At 27.6% G+C, this 25,625-nt stretch overlaps 1 protein-coding gene across 5 annotated transcripts; it reads left to right on the forward strand.

The window, feature by feature from the left end:
• Nucleotides 1-3,462: 3,462 nt before the first annotated feature.
• Nucleotides 3,463-24,644, forward strand: LOC136978921 (uncharacterized). 5 transcript variants are annotated; one of them, XM_067274754.1, is made up of 5 exons: nt 3,463-3,477; nt 23,277-23,462; nt 24,004-24,037; nt 24,186-24,220; nt 24,423-24,644. In XM_067274754.1, the coding sequence occupies exons 2-5, from the start codon at nt 23,442-23,444 to the stop codon at nt 24,636-24,638; spliced, it is 306 nt and encodes a 101-aa protein (XP_067130855.1). In that variant the 5' UTR covers nt 3,463-3,477; nt 23,277-23,441; the 3' UTR covers nt 24,639-24,644. The 5 variants fall into 5 exon arrangements, with proteins under 5 accessions (XP_067130855.1, XP_067130860.1, XP_067130861.1 ...); XM_067274759.1 differs by lacking the exon at nt 3,463-3,477 and adding an exon at nt 15,021-15,031; XM_067274760.1 differs by lacking the exon at nt 3,463-3,477 and adding an exon at nt 17,960-18,001.
• The last annotated feature ends 981 nt before the right edge of the window (nt 24,645-25,625 follow it).

The raw sequence follows: 25,625 nt of genomic DNA on the forward strand, positions 1-25,625 counted from the left end.
AAATTTACACGGTTTTATATATTTTACAAACAATGTTTTATTAACGTATATCTCACAATTTTTATAACTGCATGTAGGGCCGTCGAGAGGTTGTATGAGGCCTGAGAGTAGAACGAGACCCTTTCTCTCCGTAGCGGGTTCTTTTTGCCATTATTTGTCAAACTGTTTCTAATAGTTGCGACCTCAACTTGGTAGTTTTTTCTTACAGCATCTCTAACTATTAAAATATTTTGCGCGTGTGTTTATAATACGTATTAATTAGTTTAAATTGTATACAATATTTTCAATAAAATGATTACAAAGGTATCAAATAATTAATAATTTTTTTAAACTATAGTAATACAGTATATAAAAAGTTCATATCTGATTAATGCATTTTATTTTATTGAAATTATTCTTAAAAATAAAATTTAAAGAAAGAATTTTATAATGTACAGTACATTAAATACTGTACTTTTAAAAAAATCCAGTAACGAGTTGTGTAATTTTCCCAGCAAAAATCTTTAAAATTATGTATCCGAGATTTTATTTTTAAAACTTTTATTATTATTAATTATTATAAAATGGCAAAAGGCTTAATTTTGAGGGTATAGACGGATTTTATAAATAGATTTAAATGCCAATAACGACTAAAATCTATAAGTCCATCACATTTGAGATATGGCACGTGACCGCCTGTATCTCCCCAACCTCTCAACCTTTAACCATCAAAATATAATAGCATCAATGTCACCTAATACGCAAACTTCCTGCAAAATTTCAGAAAATTTTGACAAAATATACAGGAGTTATTAAGCTTCAAAGTGTATGAACAAAATTGTGCACTTCACACGCACGAACATTCATACAAACAGAAAAACTCCCAAATTTTTTAAATTTCTTGACATTTGAAAGCTCTCCGAGTCCAAAAATGTAAAAATCTTGGGGAGATATTTTTTTTTTTTTTTACCGAACTCCACAATTTTCCTGTTATATATAACAGTCGGAAAAGTAAAAATAAACGAACAATTATTTATTGTGACATCGTCACAATACCGGGCTGCAATTTTTAATATTTTTAATTTATTTAACTTAAAGTATATGCTCTCCACCTCAAATTAGTAACGACTTGTTCCCTTACATCATACTTTTTCTTTAACAATAGAGTCGTGCCGGCCATCTAACACCTTTCGGGGGAAAATTTTGGATAGAAATAAAGTGATTTAGAATTTATAGCAAAAGTTCGAATATGATTAATCGGGGCCTCCTTCATCTAAGGTTCCCATATCTGGTCTCTTCTTTCACCTATATAACTCTTTTCTTGAGATTACGAAAAGACAGACAGACGGACGTACGCCAGTGGAAATTTATAGGTCTAACATTTTTTCAAATTGCTGTCTTTAAGAGCATTATGAATTGAATCGTTTTCTCTTGTTTAACCTTTATTTCTATGTTATTTACTGTTTAGTACTTCTATTATATTACTTTCAATAGACAAGAGAAAACGATTTAATTCTTAATACTCTTAAAGACTGCATCCATAATTTAAAAATTATAACGAATCTTTATTGCTATTTATATATATTCAATCGTAATGGTGTAATTAATTAAAATTCGATTTTAATTTTATCGAAATATTTCACATGTAAATCAAAGTAAGAATTATGAAGGAAAAAATGTTTAAATAAATACGTTTAACAAAACTTCGAGATAACATTTCGATATTTTACTACAAATATGTAGTAATGAAATTTAAATATAATAAATTATAATAATTAATAGATTAAAAATAATTTATAAGTATCAATTATTTCATTATCTACAATAGTAGATCTTAAATAAATTACTTAATAAACAGTACACGATTAAAATGATTATTAAACGGGAAATGCAAGTGAATGATGTTCTTTTTTTAAGTGTTTTATATAATATAATTGGCTATATATTTATTCAATAATTAATCTAAGAAAAAAATTTCGTAAATTATATAATTATATATAAAAATACGATTTAAGGAAGTAGAAATCATTCTGATTCCAACTTTCCTGTAAACATTATAGTTAAAAAGAAAAAACAATAGTAATATTGAATTAATGAGATAAAAATGAAAAAATATATATTTTTTTATTATTTTTTCTATTACGAAATTTTTAAATGCGCGCTAAAGATAAAAGCATATTTTACGAAACACGTCGTTAAACAAAATAGGACAAGGCATCCATAACAAAAATTTGACGTCGTTCTTTTTTTTTAAGACGTGGATATACGACAAAGATGACACAAGAAAAATATGTAACATAGACCTATAAGGTGAACGAGTTTAAACGTGAGCTAGAAAAAATTATAATTAGGTGAACCAACTTCGAATTTCATTCCAAACACGAAACGAGGACGATCATACATTGTCGTCTTTCTTCCGAGTTTTACTATTCTTTGTAGTGTTGAGCCGCTACGTGTTAAGACCTAGAGAAATCCATTTACAAAAAAAAAAAAAGAATAAATACGGTTGCATCTCAAGTAAGACAGGGAACAGAAAGAGTAATTACCTCCGGTAATCTTTGTAAAATGAAAACAGCAGCAACAGTTACCTTAGGCTACTGTGCACGGATGTTTCCCCATACCAAATCGTTACGCTTCAAATTTTATATACTAAATATTAAACAAGAAATAGCAATTGCAGGAAGTTTAAAATAAATATTATACCCTTCGTGCTATAAAAATCACATTTATTATTTGTATAATTATTTCCTTAACAATTAGAGTTATTGAAAACTAAAGTAGATTGTGCAAGTATAAACAAATTTATATTTTAATTAATTTTTGAGTTGTTTAAGTTAATTGAAGTTCAATATCCAACACATCCAATATAAATATTGGATATTGAGCTGATTAAAATTGGAATTGGATATTGAGATGAATAAATGCTTACTAATTGGCATTGATATAATTATTGTTAATGCATGAATATTATATGTCAATTTAATGTAACTTTGTGAATTTTAAGAATTGCTGATGGTGTAACGGCGAAAAAGAAGGACTAAAGCGAAGTGTTTACCTGTGTGAAAAAGTCGTATTTATATTTTTATTTATTAAATTAAATGTGAAACAAATAAATAATTTTAAAAGTTGATCACGAGTAATTTTTCTAAAGTTATAAAGCAATTGAATGGTGGAATTACTGGTAAATTTGGATTGTCTCATAATCAAAAAAGTAACACTTCTTTATTATTATATATAAAATTGTAGAAAAAAAATCTTAATTCCTGAAAAGTATTTTGATTTTCCTATATTATAAATATATAATTATCAATTAAAATTCACTTTTCATTTAAAAGTTTCTCTTTAACTATATTTTCCTTATATAGTTATAGAATATTAATTCAAACCTTACCCAGAAAAAAGGATTTCCTTTTGAACTTTAATCTGAGTTCTAAGATTTATATAGGAAACTGATTATCAGTTTTTTATTTTCCCCATTTGGATGTTTTTTTGACATTTGTAGGTAACAAATACTTATATATTCATTTTAATGTATTATATTTATATTTGCTTTAATGATTTCTAATTTAGTAAAATGCTTAAATAGAGAAAAATAAGCCAGCTTTTTATTTCAATTTATAATATTATATTCAAATTAATAAGTTAAAATGAATAAATATTATTTTAATTAGATTATGTTTATTTTAGAGCAGGTCTATTTCAAATAGGCTTACTCTAATCGAATAATAGTTTAAAAAATATTTCAATATAACTTTTACAGTAATGTTTCTATTAATATAAAATTTAAATTTAAAGACATGCCTTTGAGAGACTGTTTGATTAATAGATAAATTTTTAAATTTTGAGATGATTAAAACCTTGTTCTACTAGCCAAAGGAATAAAACCACAAACACTGGTAGTTGTGAATAACACTGAATAACACTTATTCACTGGTAGCCTAGTGAATAAAACCACAAACACCAACGAACTTGCTGGTGCCTGTGAAACTAGTTTTCACAGAAAATCCTCAAAGAAAGCAATCTGCTATAGAAATAACTTGGGCGATATCCAAGGAAATGGCTAATCCTTTGGCAAATGATCCAAATATCGCGTTGCCTTACCTCATCAGTTATAGCTTATATTATCCTATCCTGTCAAAAATTATTAGACGATTTGTATATTCGAAAGTGTTTCTTATTTTGCTGATAATTTTAATATTGGAAAAATTAGCCTAATTCAGCTTGGAGTAGCAATTATTTTATTGGAGTTATCCCAAAAGTACGAGGTTATTATAAAACTTGTTTAAAAACACCTGTTCAACACTCAAATTATGACTTTTCACTTATCTGAAATCATTAAAATCATACTGTGAAATCTGATTTACAAATAATATTTTCTAAAAAACTGTAAAAACAAGTTATTTCTTTCCTGTTGCGAAGTAAATAAATATTGTTTTGCACATTGTATCATATTCACTGTAAAAATCAAAAACCTCTCTCCCACAATAAGAAATTTATTATTATTTTTTTTTAAAATCTCTCTTGGAATGGAACTTCCTTCATAACATGCAACTCTATTCTTTGACTTTAGGGCATTTGACTTTCATACAAACTTTAGAAACGCATTAAGTTCGGAATTTCTTATATTCGTGTTAGTTTTCGTTTTAAAATAACCATCTTACAATATATGGTTTACATTTCTGAAATTTTGAGCATTGTGAGAACGAACTGATCTTATACTCTCAAAAGATTTGCGCTATACGTTGTGAATATTTATTGTTAAATATCAAAGTAAACTGAATACTTCGTGTTGTAACCTCAAGATAGTGAAAAAATTAGAAAAAAAATTTTTTAATTATAAGATTTAAAGTATAAGCATTTCAGCAGTATTTTTCCCTGTGTATTAATCTACATCTTTTTTTCTTTTTTTTTCAAAGTTTATCACGTTTCCTTCCCTCTGTTCTTCCAGATTGTTTTCCTTTTCTCTATTGTTTCGGCTTGGAAACAATAGAGAAAAGGAAACAATCTGGAAACGATATTGGAAACGGCTATTTGTCATCACGGCATACAAATATAATTGATTTTCATAATATAATTAACCAAATTATCGAAGTTTATTAAATAATATAAACATTTTTTCTAAATTCATTTTAATTTTTTACATTTTTAAGTATAAATTCTACATATAAAATAAATGCGGTTTATAAATTATTGCGATTATTTCAACTTTGTTTTTAATAAACTATTTCTTCTTTGATGATACTATATTACAGCTAAGAAAACGTTTATAAGTAAAATGCTTTATTTAGTGTCATATTTACCTTCATATTACAATTGCTAATTTTCGTAAATTTCGTGAATAGACTGAACTTATAATAATTTCTTTATGGCCGAATGGCCGAGCGGTTAACGTGGCAGCTTACCGCTGTGGGGATTCGGGATAGAACCCTGATGGATCGAAAAACCCCGGGTTGGTCCCGAGTTTCGAAGTGGTCCGTCCGGATATGTTGGGCCCGTCCCTCATCATTCGGCCGCTCCCTTATGGACTCGGCCGAACCCATAATAAGCTTGCTAAAAAGGCGCTTTTAGTGTCCACAGGACAAGAAGTTTTAAAAATTTTTTATTAAATCAAGTTTAGAAAAAATCAGAAATAATGCACACAAATATAGTTTATTACAATTTATTCATAAAGACTGAAAAATAACATTTTTTCCAGCCTATGGAATTTTATTTATCTAACTTGTTTCATCTAAAAAGTTGGTACAAGTATCGAAATTGAAACGAATTCTCGAAGATTTCCATGATTTTTCTTCTTTATTACAAGAAATGATAAGAGATAAAGAAGGAATTTAGAAAAGAAATGTATCTATGATATACAATACTACAGTAGATCTCATTACACATCTCTTGGATCATTAGAAATCGTTGTCTATGAACAATATAAAACAGGTTACTATAGTTTTTCATATCTTAAATGTCTATGTTTAGCTGCAATTTTCAGATTGCAGACATTCCCACTGTTGTCTGTCCCTCCGTTTGTCCTTCGTTAATTTCTAGAACGGAGTTTATACGTTTTTATTCTGTTATCACATATAAGCTATACATATTTTCTAAAATTTTACAATAGTTAAGTAATGATATAAGCAATACTTCTTCAGATAAAGTCGATATTTTTATTACGTGGATTGCAAATTTTATTTTGTTTAAAACTCTTATTTAGTAGTCATGTGAAAACATTTTACTTAACTGGAAACGTGGGGGCATTCAGTGACCGAAGAATGTAAATGAAATAACTCGGCTTACTTTTTGGAACTATTCATTTCTATTATATAATGGTTTACGTATAGCCTATATATGGCATATTTAGCACAAGAATTCAAAAAATATAAAAAGAATACGAAAGGAAAAATAAACATTAAAACACTATGAAAATGCAAAGCATTGAATGTGTACATTATTTTTAAGAGGAGATATTTTTGTGCATTTGATGATAAACTACATTTAATGCATTAATTTAGTTCATTGCAGTCCATACCACAGTCTGGGTTGATTTCATTACTCATTTTTAACATTTTGCTGTCATTTAGTCCCTCTTTGCATATGATTGTTTTTCACACCATGCAAAAAGCACTTGATTTCTTGTCTTTATTTCTGGGAGGAACAACTTATTACTTTTTTCACCAGACAAATGAATACAGTTAATCGACTGGATCCTGGACACAGCATCCCATAAAAATTGTTAAAGTTTTGCTATTTTAAATATAAATTATCAATTTATAGTAAGTAAAATATATGTTTATATCATCTTATCATTGTATACTAAGGTTAAAAAAAATATGTAACAAAAAGTAAACGTCCACAAGATGAAAAAACGGCTGATTTTGAAAATATAAATTATCAACAGTAGTGAAAAAAAATATGAAAAAATTCTATATAACAGATGTATTGCTTATGCTGTTTACTTACTGTATATATTGATATTATATCTTGAGGTAAATAACAATATTTAGTGGTCATATAGCCACGTGCCAGTTTATGGCATGGGGATCCAGTTTTGAATCCAATTCAGATTTTCCATGACCATAATGAACCGGAGCGTTTTTTTCTTCCCTCATCCTTTATGGTCAACCTCATTAAGATGGCCATGTCAGGATCAGGCCTGTCCTTAAAAGACAAAATTGTTGCCGGTCATGTAGACGTGATGTGCTTATCAATCAATCATTAATGAAAATGCTTAGTCAGGATTTATCAAATTATGCTATTCGGATTTAAAAACATTTGGTATAATTCCAAGAGAAATATAAAATCTTATAACCAGAAAATAAAATCGTAACACTATTTAATGATTTAATATCGAGTTCTGTGAAAAAGTAAGCTAAACATTTAAATCACATATTCTTAATAAAACGAATTATGCATTAATATAGAAATATTCATTATTTATTTTAATTGTATATTTCAGATTTCCAATTTTTTCCGCACATAGATCCAAATACTCGCTATAATGAAAACATTTGAAAAATATTTTAAGGTTTATGAAATGCACGTGAATTTGTTAATGTTAATCAAAATCATATTACAAAATTTAAGTATTTTGTGTGCGTTTATGTTGTGCCATACAGCTGAAAGAAACCATTTCACACCTGATTTTTTTTATCTCCCTGTGCACGACTGTACTGTACTTATTGTCAAGACTATAGCTTGGAAATCAGTGATACTGGTGGTAATTAGACTTAGTAAATGTAGACTTTATATTGTACATTTACTACTAGACTGCATTCATAATACTTAGTCTCAAGTTGTGCGAGTAACAACACAAACAAGAATATTAAGTGTTAAAAACACGTTCAATGAGATTATTTAGTGAACGAATTCTCACCACTCCAAATCCTCAACACGTTCGTATTGCTATTTGCTACTTATTTAATTGAAGTTAGACATACAGAACGAACTTCGCTGTTCTCCTTGTCGAGTAATTCTTCTTAAATATAAAATAAAGATACGATGTTTATCTGCAATCAAAATAATCTCTATGTTTTGAAGTTGTAATTAATTAATACCCAACATATAAAGCTAGTAAACTACATAAATCATACTCAAGGAAAAATAAATACTAAATTAAAATCTTGTAATTGTAAAATTTTGGCAAAAATTTGACAATTTTCCAGCATTTCAACCCGGCATTGTGACATCGTCACAATGCCGGGTTGAAATTTTTAATCATATTTTTAATTTATTTAATTTAAAATATATGATCTTTACCTCAAATTACTAATAGTGCCCTACCCCTGTACATTATACTTTTCCTTTAAGAATAGAGTAATTCCGGTCATCTTTTAAGGGAAAGTTTTAAATTGAAATAACGTGACTTCCGGTTTGTATCAGACGTTCATATATAATTAGGTTGGGGAAAAAGAAATCCATTATTTTTATGTTTATTTTAAGACTTTATTTAACGTGGTTCGGATTGTCCGATTTAGGTCAAATATGCACCGTTTTGTTTTATAATTTGTTGACATTTTAAAGGTAACTTCATAATGCCTCTCTCATAGAAGCCCTGGTCCCTATTGGCAAAAAACTCAACTAAGCGATTTTCGTGATCTTCTCTTGACGCCAATTTTTTATCACTAAGGAAGTTTTGCAATGATAAAAAAAGATGGTAATTGCTTGGTGCCAGGTCCGCACTATAAGGTGGATGCATCAAAACTTCCCAACTAAGCTCCCAGAGTTTCTGGCAAGTCCCTATAGACGTGTGTGACGTGGCGTTGTCCTGATGAAAAACAACACTTCTCCTGTTGGCCAATTCTGGCCGCTTCTGATCAATTGCTAGCTTCCAATGGTTTAATTGTTGACAGTAGAGGTCCGAATTTAATGTTTGACCATATGGAAGCAGCTCATAGTAGATGATTCCTTTACAGTCCCACCAAATGCACAGCAAATCCTTCCTGGCCATTATTCCTGGTTTGGCCACCATTTTGAGCCGCTTCACTGCGCTTTGACCACGCTCGTTTTCACACAATATTGTCATATGTGACTCATTTCTCATCCCCAGTCACCATCCATTTAAGAAATGGGTCGATTTTGTTCCATTTGGCCAAGGCTTTGCAGATGAAAATTCGATCCATCATGTTTTTTGCGTCAATTCGTGTGGCACCCAAACATCAAGCTTCTTTTTGAATCCAGCTTTAAGCAGATAGTTTAAAACTGTTTTGTGGTCAATCTTTAGCTCCTGGGTGATGCTACAACTGCTAACATGCTTGCCCATTTCAATCATTTCCATGATTCTATTGACATTTTTAATGACGGGCCTACCTATGCGAGGTGCATCTTTAACATCGAAATTACCAGAATAGAATCGACGAAACTAAAATTGTGCATAATTGGCTGTGACAGTATCGGGACCATAAACATCATTCACAATTTCAGCCGCCTGGATTGCATTTTCGCCTTTATCAAAGCAAAATTGTAAAACATACCAAATTTTCTCTTTGGTAACTTCCATCTTTTACACCTTATAACTCACAACTAAATCGACCAATCAAAAAACTGTAACAGAATTTTTTTTAGTATAAAATGTCACTTTTCCAGTGAGCACAAGTCTGAACTTGTTTGATCAATACTTTACGAGATATATATCACTACAGCCATCTAGCAACAAAATAATGGATTTCTTTTTCCCCAACCTCATATATAATTAATCGGGGCCTACAGCTCCTAAAATTTTCATATCTGGTCTCGGATTTCATCGATCTAACTTCAGGATCAGGAAAGACAGACAACGGACAGATGACATTGGGAATTTATAGGTCTTCAATTTTTCAAATTGCAGCCCAATTATCATAAACTACACTGAATATAAAAGCAGCATTAAAAAACTTAACAGTATTGATATAAATTGAAAAAAATTCATATACTTTTCATGCCATTTATGTTATTTAATTTATCGGAATGATCTTTTTTAACTTTTGTTTCATATTAATTAAAGAGTTATAATAAAAAAATTATAATTACTAATTAGTATTATGGAAAAAACAGCGAAAAATAAATAAATATAATCATATTACATGTTGCGTACCAGAGTACTTAATTGTTTAAGTGTGTCACTTTGGGTGTACAGTACATGTTATATGTTCACCAGTCTTGTTCGAGAACACTCAATATTCATTCCTGTACACATAGTCTTATCTTTTAACTTTGTCACCTATTAAAACGCAACTAAAAACGCAAAAAACCGCATGTAAAATAGTATAAATAGAAGCCGAGTTCTTCACGGTAAGCCTTAATCCTGTCCCTTTCCCCGCTGGAGAATATCGAAAAATCCCTTTTTTAGTGTATATTCTGTTGACGTCACCTATTAAAACGCAATTAAAAAACGCAAAAAACCGCATGTAAAATAGTATAAATAGAAGCCGAGTTCTTCAGGGTAAGCCTTAATCCTGTCCCTTTCCTCGCTGGGGAATATCGAAAAATCCCTTTTTTAGTGTATATTCTGTAGACGTCACCTATTAAAACGCAATTAAAAACGCAAAAAACCGCATGTAAAATAGTATAAATAGAAGCCGAGTTCTTCACGGTAAGCCTTAATTCTGTACTTTTCCCCGCTGGGGAATATCGAAAAATCCCTTTTTTAGTGTATATTCTGTTGACGTCACCTATTAAAACGCAATTAAAAACGCAAAAAACCGCATGTAAAATAGTATAATAAAAGCCGAGTTCTTCACAGTAAGCCTTAATCCTGTCCCTCTCCCTCGCAAGGGAATATCGAAAAATCCCTTTTTAGTGTATATTCTGTTGACGTACCCTATTAAAACGCAATCAAACACACGTCTAAAATAGTATAATAAAAGCCGAGTTCTTCACAGTAAGCCTTAATCCTGTCCCTCTCCCCCGCAAGGAAATATCGAAAAATCTCTTTTTAGTATATATTCTGTTGACGTAACCTATTAAAACGCAATTAAAAACGCAAAAAACGCATGCAAAATAGTATAAATAGAAGCAGAGTTCTTCACAGTAAGCGTTAATCCTGTCCCTCTCCCCCCAGTGGGGGAATTTCGACATGTGTATTATATAAAAACACGTGCGTATTCGAATGCAACGTAGTGTCAAAATTTCAAAGGAATCGGTAGGAACAAACGAACGTTATATTTTATTTATATAGATAGATAGAAAATGATCTGGTTTAGTCCGTTCTCACAGAAAAACAATGCCTCACAGAGAAGCAAACTTAGGTCGTCGGAAGTTAGCGCCATCTGTTGGACATAAAAGCCTTAATCCATATATAAATATATTTTTGAAAGGGGGGAAATGGTGGTCTTCACATATGCCAGAAACCTTTGTGGGAGTGTATTAAACAACTTCCCAAAGTTTCATGGCAATCGGATAAATGGTATGGTAATGCATGAAGGACAAACAACACACACACTACACATACACACACAGCAAACATAAATAAATATAATCATATTACATGTTGCGTACCAGAGTACTTAATTGTTTAAGTGTGTCACTTTGGGTGTACAGTACATGTTATATGTTCACCAGTCTTGTTCGAGAACACTCAATATTCATTCCTGTACACATAGTCTTATCTTTTAACTTTGTAGGTTCGTCTTTAATTACAGTTAGTTTATTAAGGCTATGTTATTTTCTTATTGTTATACTGTACAATAGCCTTCAAGTAGCGACAGAAATACAAATTCTGTGCCACAAAAACAAAGGAAAAGATTTATCAGCACTTTTTCAAATGAAAGCTTTATCTACGAATATGAATAAGCTTTCAAAAAAGCTCTATTCTTAGTTCTATTTTTCAACATTTTTTTAGTTTACAGATTATTATCCAAGTTTCTACGATATTCCAATACCATCGATATTCTGGAACCCTTGGTTCTAGCCCTTTAATTCATCTTATTGTTCTTTTACTAAAACCATTTGCTTTTATATCTGAAATGCCAGTGGTGTAAAAATATTTTCATATATTTTTATATAAATATATAAAAATATATAAAACGTTTAAACATATCGAAAAATATATATCGAAGGAAGATGCGTCGGTAATTTCTGTTGTTATTTATTTAATTCTGCTTGTTCTGCTTGCTGGATTAATTTTATTTTTAGCCAATTTGTCTATCATCATTATTTTTATTATTATAATAAAAATAAAATTAGCAAAGTTACTATGTCTAGTAATGTTACTTGTAAGCAAATAGCAAATAATCGTAATTGTAAATCATAATTGTTTAAGACAAAGATCAAAATATTTTCAACATCTTGTTTTTTGAATCTTGCAATTTGTCATAGGATCACTATGTCTGAATTTCCATTGATAGCGCCTTCTTATAAAACAATGTTAAATGATAATTATAAAGCCTTCAATAAAATTTTTTATTGAATTAATAATAATTTTATTTGCAAAATTAATATGAAAATATTTAAAAAGATGACGCGACTAGTAGTTGAGTGGTTTTCAACAAGGACGATTTTATCAAGTGATCCGAACTGAAAAAAGTAATATTTTCCTGGGAGAAAAGCTATAAAAGATTTTCAACTTTTTTCTTTTTTAAATAAAAGCTTGTTCCTGACAACAACTTATTTAGCAGATATTTAACAGCACGCTGCGAATAATCAGCACGCAATGCCAAAAACAAAATGTTTACCTTCTGCAGAGAAACTTCTTGCGTTTAAAAAATAAAGTTCAGACACGAAAATTATCCTTAAAATGAATATATTTAAAGGTTACCAAACTCATCAAGGCACGAATCAGCAATCTCACAAATAGGAGTAAGACACGATGCCACCGAAACATGCGCTCCTGGGTGAAAGGTTCCGCAAAACTTACTCGTAAGTCGTTCGAGGTTTTTCATCTCCGATTTTCATGAAAACGTTTGATGAAAAGCGCGCTATATTCTCAATAAATGTCTGTACCACAAACATTATTGAAATCCCAGAAGACCACGTCGTAATCGGGCTTTAGATATCCTTTATTTTCACAAAATTCAATTAGTATTCGAGAAGAAAAACAATTTTTAGAATTACATTGAGAGAATACTTTGAAAATGAAATTCCATAGTTTTAATTAATGTATTTTGAATTTTAATAAAAAAACATTATCCTCTCATCTCAACTAAAACAGTAAAAATCTTAATTCAGATTTCAACTTATTAAGCGTTATAATATAAAAACTTTTATAAAGCTTTTAGATTTTAGCTGATTACATTGTTTAGTAAAAGATTAATTAATTATTGTTTGTTTAAGTTTATAAAAAAAACTATTAATACATTTTGGATTTTTATTTATTATGACAATAATATTTTCCTGTAAAATTAAAAGAAAAAAATTTTCTTCGGGGTTACGAGCGTTATTTTATTTTTAATAAGAATAAATGCAACTAAAAGATAACTTAAAAGCTTAATAATATAATTACTAAATTAGTTTAGTTTCAATTATTTTATTATTATATAGAAGACCCGTTTTACAACCGTAATGGAAAATTTATAAATACGAGCAATTATTTATTGTGACATCATCACAATGCCGGGTTGCAATTTTTAATCATATTTTTAATTTATTTAATTTAAAATACACCCTCTCCATCTCAAATTAGTAGTGACTTACCTCTATACATCATACTTTTCCTTTAACAATAAAGTCGTGCCTGTATCTATGTAGTATTAACTGCTTTCGGGGGGGGGGAGTTTTGAATTGAAAAAACGTGACTTCCTGTTTGCATCGGAAGTTCATATACAGTTAATCGGGCCTCCCGTCCCTAAGCTTTCCGTATCTGGTCTCAATGTTCACCTATCTAACTCCGTTTTCGAGATTAAGAAAAGACAGACTGATGGACGGACAATAGTGGAAACTTATAAGTCTATAATTTTTTTTAAATTGTAGCCTAATAAATTGAATTTTTTATTTATTGGGCTGCAATTTTTATTTATTTATTACTTTTTTTTATTATATAAAATTTTGTATTTAAGCGCCATATTGTTTAAAAATGTATTTGCAGAAACATAATCTTACAGAAAATACTGTATAACGCCGCGCTTTACCACGGTTGCTTCACGAAGGTTTTCGGTGGTATTTTATTTAAAATTACTTCATTAGGTTAATCTAACAGTGTAGTTACGTCCTTCGTTGTCTAATTAATATTCAAGTTCGAAGTCTTAAGTAATGAGAAACTGTGAGGGTTTCTTATTCAGAAACGTTTTTCTGAACAAACTGCAAGTTACAACTACAAAATTAAAAAGAATATTTTGTAGAAAAATATTGATTTAATTTTTTTTTATGTCTGGCTAGTAAATTTTTCTTAATAAACAAAATTTTCCTGTTACAACTCAACTGTTCATTGTCGTTTATTCCTTATAAATGGAAATGTTCTAATATCACGGTGTTCAGTTCCTGGTAAACGTTTTATTGTAGTAATGTATGAGTATTTTAATAAAATAAGTCGTTACAATTAAAATGATGATGAGATTTCTGGGAAATCCATTGTTTTTTGAAATTCTTCTCTGTAAACATTCTGATAAAATAAAATAAAGTGTTTAAAACACATACGAATTAACTGGTAGTTTTTCTGATGTATATTTTGTTCGAATTCGAAATTATCCTGTATCTTATATTAATTATTTCTGCTTTTGATTAAGAAGATATTATAAAATGTAAAATGAAGCATAGTTTTTAATTAATAAGTCTGTTTTACTAAACCATGCTTTACTTTGTCATAATTTTAACAAATTACGATTCATTAATGATATAATTTATTTTATACACGATATTTATTGATCTTATATCTAATCCAGGTTTCTCTTGTTATTTGGCAAATTTTCTCTAAAAATATCCTTCAAATTAAATACGAATGATGTATATGAAAGCCGTAATCAGAGAAAATTTACTGTTTTTCATATCAAACATGTGATCGCGCTTATTACTTTAAGAGCAAAAAAGTAAAAAATCAAATAATACTGTATATCAAGAATCACATTTTTCAAGAGTGATTGATTCCATGTTTTATATAATCCAATTGATCAATTTACTTTTATAATCAGATATATTTCAAAGGAGTAGAAGCCAAAGAAAGGTTCCTTTCTTTCTCATTGAAAAAAAAGCCGAGTAATTGAAATATATATAGGCTATTTATTCAGTATTTAAAGAGCAATTATGATATTATTATTATTATTATTAACTGGTAGATAATTTTCAATTGCTTTTTTCTAAATATTGGAAAAATAGGCCTATATCATAAATGACATAGCCTACATATTAATCAATTTTAAGAAGAATTACATCAGCTTTTGTTATTAACTCAGTTATAAGTTTCTTATGTAAAGAGTTTTTTAATAGGTCCTATCACTAACATTAAAAACTGGTATCAGAACATTTGTGTCTAAATCAATTTATAATTAAGTATTCTGATCTTAACTCATTTACAAATAAAATGACTATAGATTATATGTATAGAAAATTTTAGATGAGGATTATAAATTAATTTCTCCGTAATTTTCATATTTAAAATGATATTTATTTATTTAATTGAAACTTTATTATTGATATTGTTTCAATACGAATGATTAAAGCTAGAAAATTATTAAAATCATATTTTCGAAAGCGCAGCGACCTCATTGCACGACCTTCTCTAACGAGTTTCCTAAAGATGAACATTTGCGAAAGGTTATCTGTTAAGCATTTTAAAACCTAGAAATTAATAATATAGAAGCCTATTTTAGTATAGAAGAAGAACGTGGTTTGATAGTATATATTCAATTTTAAGGAAAACGCGATGGTCTTATGACATATAAGTTATTCTAGATCAAAGATCACAATCACTATAAAGGGAAAGTGACAAAATTATCTTCAGATTTTAAACGAACAATTATACTGTATTTTCCTTTTATATGCTAATAATAAAATTTTGCATAAAATAAGTCTATTAATATTTTATTATTTATTATCTATACATTCTACAGTCGAAAATTTTTTTAAAACTAAATCAGAAATAATGCTATCCTATGTATTTATAAATATATAAGTACAGTATTAACTGTACAGTATTAACTTACTAGAATATACACTTGGATTATTTAGCTTCATGTTTTACTTTTAATTAGGCTTTTTAATCTTTATAATTAAAATATAATTTTTACATTATTATATTATTATACTCTATAAAAATTCTAGAAACTAAATAAATAATTTTATTGCCAATTAAAATTTATTTTAAATAATAAATTAACAAATTAACAAGGTTACAAATACATTATTTTTGTTAAATATTCATCACGCAGACTGATATATATGTTTATAACTCGCTCGCAGGTTAATAAACACTTTCATCTAGTCGCTTCCACTTACACTGTATTAGCAGCAAGTCAGTCAAAGCCAGCAAAACGTGTCAGCCATAACATACATTAACATGTTAACATTTCTGTTGACAAGCGAATAAACTAACAGAAAAATAGAAAAACTTATTAACTTATGAGAAAGTTTTCTTAGCCAGAAATTCGTGGCAAATATCAAACGAGTAATCTTATTTTTTTTTTACATTTATAACGCTGCTATGACGCAAAAATGTTGATAAAAACCATATCAACATAGAACATTTGAGAAAATTTTTAATTGAATAAAGCGATTGATAAAGTAAATTAAATGTATGATATTTGATATCGTAATGCAGCATATATTTATCCTAATTTCGTCGTCATATTCTAAATGCACAGTTCTCAATGATAAACAATGTTTTCAAAAAATTTCACAAACTAAAAATGATGTAATAAAACATCTGGTTACATTGCCCTGGACATTCTACATATGCTGTAGCATATACGAAAATCACTGCAAGTTGATTTTCAACTTTTTAATATATAAATCTTTATACGAAAAAAAAAATAATAAGCCTATATCCTGTATATAACTTTACAATATTATATATAAGTTTTTATACAGTTAAAAGAACAATTTGTTAAAATTTATTAATAAAAATCCTGGATATAATTAATCGTTTTTGTTTTTGAAAACTCAAAAAAAAATTTACCTAACAAACGTTAAATAGATTAAATACATTTCGTTAATGTTTCAGTGATATTTAATCAATTAATGAACGATCTTTGACATCATCAGCTGTTCGATAAGGTTTACATACCCACGTGTTCGGTGGTACGATCACACCGTGCAGAGAAAATTATCTGTAAATGACGTCACATTAACTTATTCGTCAATCTATGATGCCATGCTTAACCAGGATAAGTTAAAAGATAATACTGACCTTATTTCGTAGTCTTTTTCCAAGAAAAATATTTTCGAATTAAAGAAATTCATTTTTAAAAGCTCGCTATAAACTTGCAATACGACATTATTATTATTTTTATTTTTTAAGGTTTTAAAATAAAATTTGGGTTGAGCGATAAAATGGAAAAGGATTGATGCACCCTAAAAAATGTCAGATTTAGATGAATTAGTAACACACTTCCTATAATGCTATCTTGCAATCATTTTTTAAAACCATAATTAGACTATTCCCTTACTTTGACGGCCTGTTTAAATCAAAACTCGACTAATAATCTACTTAAAATTAACTTATTTTGAAAATACAGTATTCAGAATTTAATTTCTACAGCCTATGTTTGACAATTTATGAATTAAATTAGACTATGTTTAATAATTTAAAGCGGCCGCGCTAATCCGAACTAATTGAAACTTGTGATATTTTGGATTAATGAAAAGTTCGGATTAACGAGGTATAATAATAATAATAACGTTTAGAGGCCATTTTTTTTTACTATTGTAAGATACTTTACAGCAGCAAATAGAGGTTAGAATTGTTAAGTCAAACAGGGTCACAGAAAGAATGAGTAGCAATGCTTACAACACGTGACCTATGTTTACACGTGAGATACAGGAATACAGTTATTTTAGTTTAGAATGGGAGTTGTTCGGATTACAAAGGTTCGGAAGGCCAGGGGTTGGCCACACTTAACATGTGAATAATAAGAATAGATTTAAGAACTTTTCTTTGTGTACGCTGAAGTTCGATATTTAAATGATCATAAAACAGGTTGAATCTTTCTAAAAAATTAATTATTTGATAAACAATTTTATTTTTTGATCTGTTTAAACTAATTATCAATATCATCTGAAATCATAAATTGATAATTAATGCATTTTATCAAAACATGTTTTGCTTATTTTTTTCACAAGATAGCCTGATATTACTAATTTAATTTGCAATTTTTCTCTTTATTTCACGTTGCCGTTGTAAAAAAATTTATTTCCACGTTGAAAATTATTTTTAAAATTTGTGTAACTTTTCAAAAAATTCAATTAAGAAAACCATAAATATGAAAAATATCCGATTTTTTCCAAGAAATTTCATACTTTTTACAGTAAAAATGTCTGGAAAACACAGAAAAAATCAGAGTCCAATTTCTAAAACACCTATCTTAAATAGAATCATTTTCGATAGTATAAATTCTAATTTTATCGTCATTATTAATAAAAAAAGGGGGCCATTAACTCTAGGTTTTCATCTTATCAATCTTTGAATACCGATAAAAATATTTTTCACTTTTGATTAATAGATTTTTGTCTGTGATAACAGACAAAAATCTATTAATCAAACGATTAAAAACAAAAAAGTATAATCGGAGTCAAATTATATGTAACTGCATATTGAATTGTTAGGTCATCCAAAGAAACTTGATTTATAACTTTTTATGTAGAATAGAAATTAACTGAAGCATTGTCATAAATGATTAATAGCCTATGTTAAATTTGAAAATATAAATTATCTTTTAAAAATAAACATGAGCAATATAACTTTTATAAAATATTTATATTATACAATGTAACTTTTATAAAAGAATAATAATTAAAAACTTATATATTCTCTACAGAGCTAGACTTAGACATTTTTAAGCTATAACATATAACAAGCTCTTCCCTTTCATCAAATAATAAAACATGTGAAAAGTGGCTTAACTAAGATTTTGCTCTGGATAGTCTGGGAGGATGATCTAAAAACTATAATCAGAATGAAGAAAAATTAAGCTTCTCTTACCTCTGAGGAACCCAACCCCATAAATACTAACGTCTATAGCTTAGGACCACATAGCATGTGAGATCCTGAGCTATAGACTCATAACGCCAGACCCTAAGCTATTAAGTATTTCCAAAATAAATTCTAAATCATTTTTTTTTTTAAATTATCACCGATGAATCACCAACATCACCCAACTATTTATCAATCAAATAATATTTAAATAACTAATATAAGATGGTAAATATATAAAAGAATTGTCTATATATATATATATATATATATAATGTGAAATATATTTATGCCAAAGATAAAAAATTAATTTTTTACTATATTTCATTTTTCTCTTCACCTGCTGAGATCATCAATCATGAAACTAGTTATCTTGACAAAAAAGGACTCACGAATATTCTTAGGAAATAATATTATCATATTTAATTTAGATATTCAATGAAAATTATAGCGTTATAAACTTCATTAAAATCCCATGAATTACAGCGAATTACATTTATATCATCGTAGAAATGAAAAGGTGCAGATTTAATTAAACAAATAACGATTTCGATCTTGATTTTCGCAGTTTTATGCAAATGATCAAATTTCAACATTTTAACCTTTGTTTATGTTATACAGATGCGTAGGTGTTCTATGGAAAATTAGTTGATTCTTATTGGAATCATGTATATTTCTGCATATGAAATTATCATTTGTAAACTTCATATCACATCTACGCATCTTGCTTTCATAAAGACGACTTAATTTATACAAGAATTAAACAATAATAAATATGCATTTTGTTCTTAGGAAAACAAAAGAAAAAAAAAACATTTTAATTAAATATTCTACGAATTGTTATAGGATTAATCTATAAAATTTAAGCCTGAAACACCTGAGATAGCCTACACTTAAATAAAAATTTAAGTGTAGCTTACGTATCTTTAAAAAAGAGTTAAAATTGAAAATTATACTTAAAATTAATTAAAATTTAATTATTGCAATTTCGTTTCTTTTTAAAAATTAATATATTTTAAATTAAATTAAAAATTGTAGGATTTATATTTAACTTCTCATATTTTTTGTTTCCTTATTTAACTTCAATTTAATGTGAAATTAAATAAACTTTATTATAATTGATAAAACTTATTAATAATAAAATTCGAATAATTATAATTTATTTTTTTTTATTTATTTTCAGGGTGTTTTTTAAATTAAAAAAGTTTTTACATATCAAATTAATAAGCGAAAATTGATTAAATTTTATAATAATAATAATAATAATAATAATCACTTTATTGTAATAAGGTTACCTTGTTACAGGGGGAACTAGTATTTAATATTACAATTTAATTTTTAATATGCTGAAGATTAGTTACATAAGACATTAATATATAAAAAAATCTCTGAACGTTTATCACGTTGGTTTCAACTTGAACATCTTTTTTTTACATAAACAACTAGAGTTACACAATACTTATAATTAATTTTTCAACATTTTAGTAATATGGACGAAAAAATTGTAGATCTTAAACATACTAATTTTCGATAAATTGTCAAGACTGGATCTAAAATTTCGTTCGTGAGTAGATACAAAGATTTCCCTTATTTGAAATTTATGTTGAGCATCTTCGATGGCTAAGCACACTGTGAGAATATGATATAGAGAAAAAGGCCGAGATTTACACCAATAACACTCCCTAGCGAAATCAATGTATACGTTGTCTATTAATATTGAACTATAATTAAGCCGCATCTGGAGTAACGTACGCTTTACATTTAGGTTGGTAGTAGTCATAGCAATGCACGATTGAGATGGAATATGTAACGTATTCAAATACCATTGGTGATAAGTTGAGTTTAATATAGAGATTTGGTCTTTAGCAATAGATTGTGACAAGGCATTGTTCATCATTAAGGAGTAAGCATAATTACAGTTGTCCTCGTTTGAGTTAAGTAAATTAAATTTTATTATTAAGTTATCATTTACTTTTACATTATAAAGTAATTAAAATGAATAAAAACATAAATAAAACATTAATTTTTTAAAAATGGTTTTTGTTCTTTGTCTATCTTTTGTTTTTATGTATGTACTGTACGTATGCACTGTACCTCTATGTACTGTACATTATGTAGGCCTATTATTCTCTGAATCTATTGAAGATCTAAGCTTTAAATTTTCAATTATACCTAGTTTCTAATGTTAAAAGCAAGAAAGATAAATTTTATTTGCAAGAAACCGCAAGAAAATAATGCGATTAAACCTTTTTATTATTTTTACAGAATTAAATTTAATTAAATATTTAAATTATTAATAAAAAGAGAAAAACGCCTATTGAAAAGTCATCACAACTTTTTATTTTCATTTCATTATCTATCTGCAAATGCGATAACCCAAATGAATAAAGATAATAGAAACAATAAACCTAAGTAAGATAATAGACAAAACATCTCGCTCTGCTTTATCAAGGAATAAAGGTTAGAAAAATAACCCTTAAATAAGCTAATAAATAACCAATGAGAATTTGTGTTTCTGTTACTGACTAAAACACACCTCTCTATTGAAACATTCAATCTAAAAAATAGCTTAACAGTAAGCTTATTTTCAAAAACAAATTTTGATTAAGTCGCGATATCGGTATATAAAAGCATATTTAATTAAAAACAAATCATCACTTTTTGTGTTTGTATAAAATATTAAATACTGTATCGTGTAAAATTAAAAATATCATATGTTTAATTTCTGAGCTTCTGTATTAAAATACTTTTAAACAAATACAATGTTAATAATAATAAATATAGAAGTTAATATATTATATAGTAGACCTGTATTTTCATCTGATAACGTTGACAAATGTTAGTAGTAGCTTTATTTACAGTGCATGCTCGCTCAAAATGGAAGAGGAAGAAATTTGTTCAGTAATATTAACCTACTTAATAACGATTTAAGGATTAAAGTAATATTTCTAGTTATAAAAACAAGAAAAAAAGCGGTCCAAGGCGCCATTTTTAAAATCGAGTAAAACACATTTCACGCAAATATAAATTAATTTTTCTGTATGACGTTTAGACGGTGGAGAAAATTAATTTACATTTTTATGAATACCAGTTATATATACAATTACAGGCAAGGTAAAAAAGGTAATTTACATAATTCTTGCCATGCAAGGAAGCCACAACTGTACGTCTCTTTGTTGCATAGCGGCGATATTTAGATTCTTTAGTTCAGATATTTAGATTCTTTCTAGTTCAAGAGACGAATCATTAGAAATAAAGATGATTATAAAATAATTATAATTATAAAATTACGAAATTAGCAAAACATGTAAAGGAGGTTAAAAAAACAAATAATGGGGTTAAATAAACATAAAAATGTATTTATAAATAGGAATATTTTAAATAATGAACTGAATAAGTTTAAAATTTTGGAAGAAACAGGAAAATGATAAAGTCCTATTGTTGATCTGAATCATAAAATTAATAATTATTCAAAAATTTTGTTTCAGGGAGGGGGGGAAATGTAGAATTGATGCGGTGTTACGTTTTTAAATCTTAAGATTTTGTATCGACTCTTTTCATTCTTCCTTCCTTTTTAGAAATTCGTTGATTGTAAAAAATACGACATAAAAAGAAACTTCCATATTGCACTTTAGTCATAATTTATTCGATTTGTGTCACATTCTTGCTGCTCTTTTTAAATTTGGGGTGGTGCTTTTATCATAAAGAGTACGAATATGGGTCACGAGTCCTGTGAACTCATAGGGTGAAGGGAAAGTCATCCAATTATACGATTTCCGGGTGAAGTCGCTACGATTTTCGAAAGTTTAGCATAATTTTGCTTTCGTTTTTTTCTGTTTTAAATTTATTATTAACGCGTAATTAGGTTTTGCAACCAAATGCTTAATTCGTAGCTAATCTGCAAATGGGATTTGAAAGCTTACCGAATCCATAAAATAAGTATGGATTTTAAAATAAAATAGCCTTTAAATTAATATAAAAAAATAAAAAATGGAAAAAAGGAAAAAATTATAACATTTAAATGCTTTCTACTATTAATCAAATTTGTGTAAATAATAAATATATATAAAATAATTCTTCGTAGAAACAACTTTTAATAGGGAATTATTGGTCTTCTCTACAAGAATAATAAATTTTATTCTAAGTCTTCTTAATATTTAAAAACTTTAAATTAATCCGATTAATTAACTGTACGTTTTGTAAATAAATAAATAGAAACAGCACATTATAAAAATATATATTAATCAAAAAATATATATAATCGAACCCTTTTTTATTTTAGCACCTGCTGTCCTGATACGCGCATGAAATGACAAGAAGGTGTCATACCATCTCTTCAGTATCTTCCTCATGACCCATTTACTCTTCCACTTACCTGATTGGCCCTTCGGTGCTTTATGGAAATCCTTTCTCCGGCTATAAAAATGTATTTAGCTTCCCAAGTTGCATGAAAAGTGGACAAAATTTGGTAAGTAAAAGAATATTTAAATATATAAAGCCTACCACTTCTAAGTTTGAAGCATACAAACCTATTCGCTTTTTAAAAACTTCTTACATTTTTCTTTAATAGTACATCCAGTTTTTCGACTAGTAAAAATAGTTTTTTAAAGATATAATATTTTTAAATTAAATTTTTATTTAATTCACACAGTTTAAATTCTATAGATATAAGTTAATTTATTCATTTTCTATACGTTTTTATAAATCAATATCTAAAATTCATTTAACAAAAATAAAATATTATAATATAATTTTAAGCATTTTAAATAAAAATTCTGTTTAATTTTTCATTTAAAAAAAGTTAAATTTATTTTAATAATTTTAACGCTAATGTTTAATAATTGTATATATAATAATTTAGTAATGAAACTAAGAATATAAAAATAATTTTTAAAATTTAAATATACGCTAATTAGAAAATCTTTAATTTAATTATTTTTTTTTATTTTAGTTAATTTTAATACTTAATCTAATTAATACATAACTTTTATTTTGAATTTTTATTGTAGACTGAAAACATGAAAGTGCTTTTGTTATTGTTAAGTAAGTTAAATACTTTAAAAATTGCTTTAAAGTCTTAATTTCTTTATAACGTTTTTAAATCTTAAAATTTTTAATTTTTATATATAATTCCTAATTATAGAAAAAAATTAATTAAGTATTATATATATACATTTTTTAATGTTTTTAGTTGCTGTCAGTTTAGCTTTGACAACAAAGCTAAGGGTGAGTGTTGATTAGTATTTATTTCATAGAATAATTTTTATTTTCAATGAATTCATGATTGAATGATTATTCATTCAAAAATTTTCAGACTCCAAAATTATTTTAACTTGTGAATTTCTTATTTTAATATCTAAAAATGTTTAATGTAAAAGTTCTTATATTAAAAGTAAACATTTTTAATAATTAGTAACTTTGATTTTAGAGAAAAAGGCAAGCGTACGAACTCCCTGACGGTGCACATTTATTAATTGGATCGATCAGAACAAATTTCTTTTGCGATAAAGATGGTTATTTTGCCGATGTAGAAATCATTGTCAGATTTTCCACGTTTGCCATACATCATTCGAAGAAGGGAAAGAGCCGAGAACTCGTCAGTGGAGTTTTATTTGTGGAAATCAAACAATATTCGACCAATTAACTCAAACATGTGCATTCCCAGAAGATGCGGTCCTTTGCGAAAGAGCACCAGAATTTTTCTATCTGAATGAAAGAATTGGAGACCCAAATGCATTATTCTTAACAGATCAAGATATAGTAAGAGCGGAAGCAGCAAAAGCTGATCGACCATTTCAACCTCCACCTCCAAGGATTCCACCGCCAAGACGACCAGGATTTCAGGGATAAAATTTAAAAATTTATATTAAAAATTCGGTGATGGCATTTTTCCATTAAAACATAATATTATCTAGCTACTGAGCAATTGTAAACTTCGATGTAACGTGCTCAAGAGTTGAAATATATATATTTATAAATGAATATATAATTACTTCAACAAATTGCATTTTTTATTGTACACAAATACAAATAAAAAAATTATTTGTCAATTTGTATCTTTAATAAATGGAGTTCATTGAAATTAAGAGAGCTCGAATAATATATACTAAAATATCGCTGAATTAGAATTTTAATTAAAAGATATTTAATACAAGTTATACGAGGAAAAGGTGAAAAACTGCAACCCACTTTCAAAGCTATGAAGATTTATTTTCAACAGCAAAGAATAGAGCTCGTTGAATAGAATTTATGAAGGGCTCAACCCATCATAGACAAGTGAGATCATATATAAGTTAGCTATATATATATATATATATATATAGGCCTACATCTATTCTCGCCTGTCTGTGATGGGTTGAGTCCTCCATAAATAAATTCTATTCAATTTATATCTCTTAAAAATAAATTGTTAAATAAATCTTATATATATTATATATATATATAAGACTTATTTAACGAAAATAGATAAATCAAACTTCGATTCAGCACCAATATTTCTTTGCCTCGAAACTTGGCATTAAATCTATTGTGGTATTAAATTAAAAAGCTTCAATGTGAATACAGTAATGAAATTTTAATGCAAATTTGACTTTGATAGTATGAAATTTACATGAATTAATGATAAGAAAAT

This window comes from Centruroides vittatus, unplaced genomic scaffold, assembly GCF_030686945.1.
Source record: "Centruroides vittatus isolate TY-2023 unplaced genomic scaffold, ASM3068694v2 contig_564, whole genome shotgun sequence".
Lineage (NCBI taxonomy): Eukaryota > Metazoa > Arthropoda > Arachnida > Scorpiones > Buthidae > Centruroides > Centruroides vittatus.

Bases quoted from the DNA above. Each gene is read 5' to 3' on its own strand.
- LOC136978921 (XM_067274754.1), top strand. From the start codon at position 23,442: ATGAAAAGTGGACAAAATTTG. The intron at 24,038-24,185 runs GTAAGTTAAATA...TAATGTTTTTAG, and splicing joins AGTGCTTTTGTTATTGTTAA to TTGCTGTCAGTTTAGCTTTG. The intron at 24,221-24,422 runs GTGAGTGTTGAT...CTTTGATTTTAG, and splicing joins CTTTGACAACAAAGCTAAGG to AGAAAAAGGCAAGCGTACGA.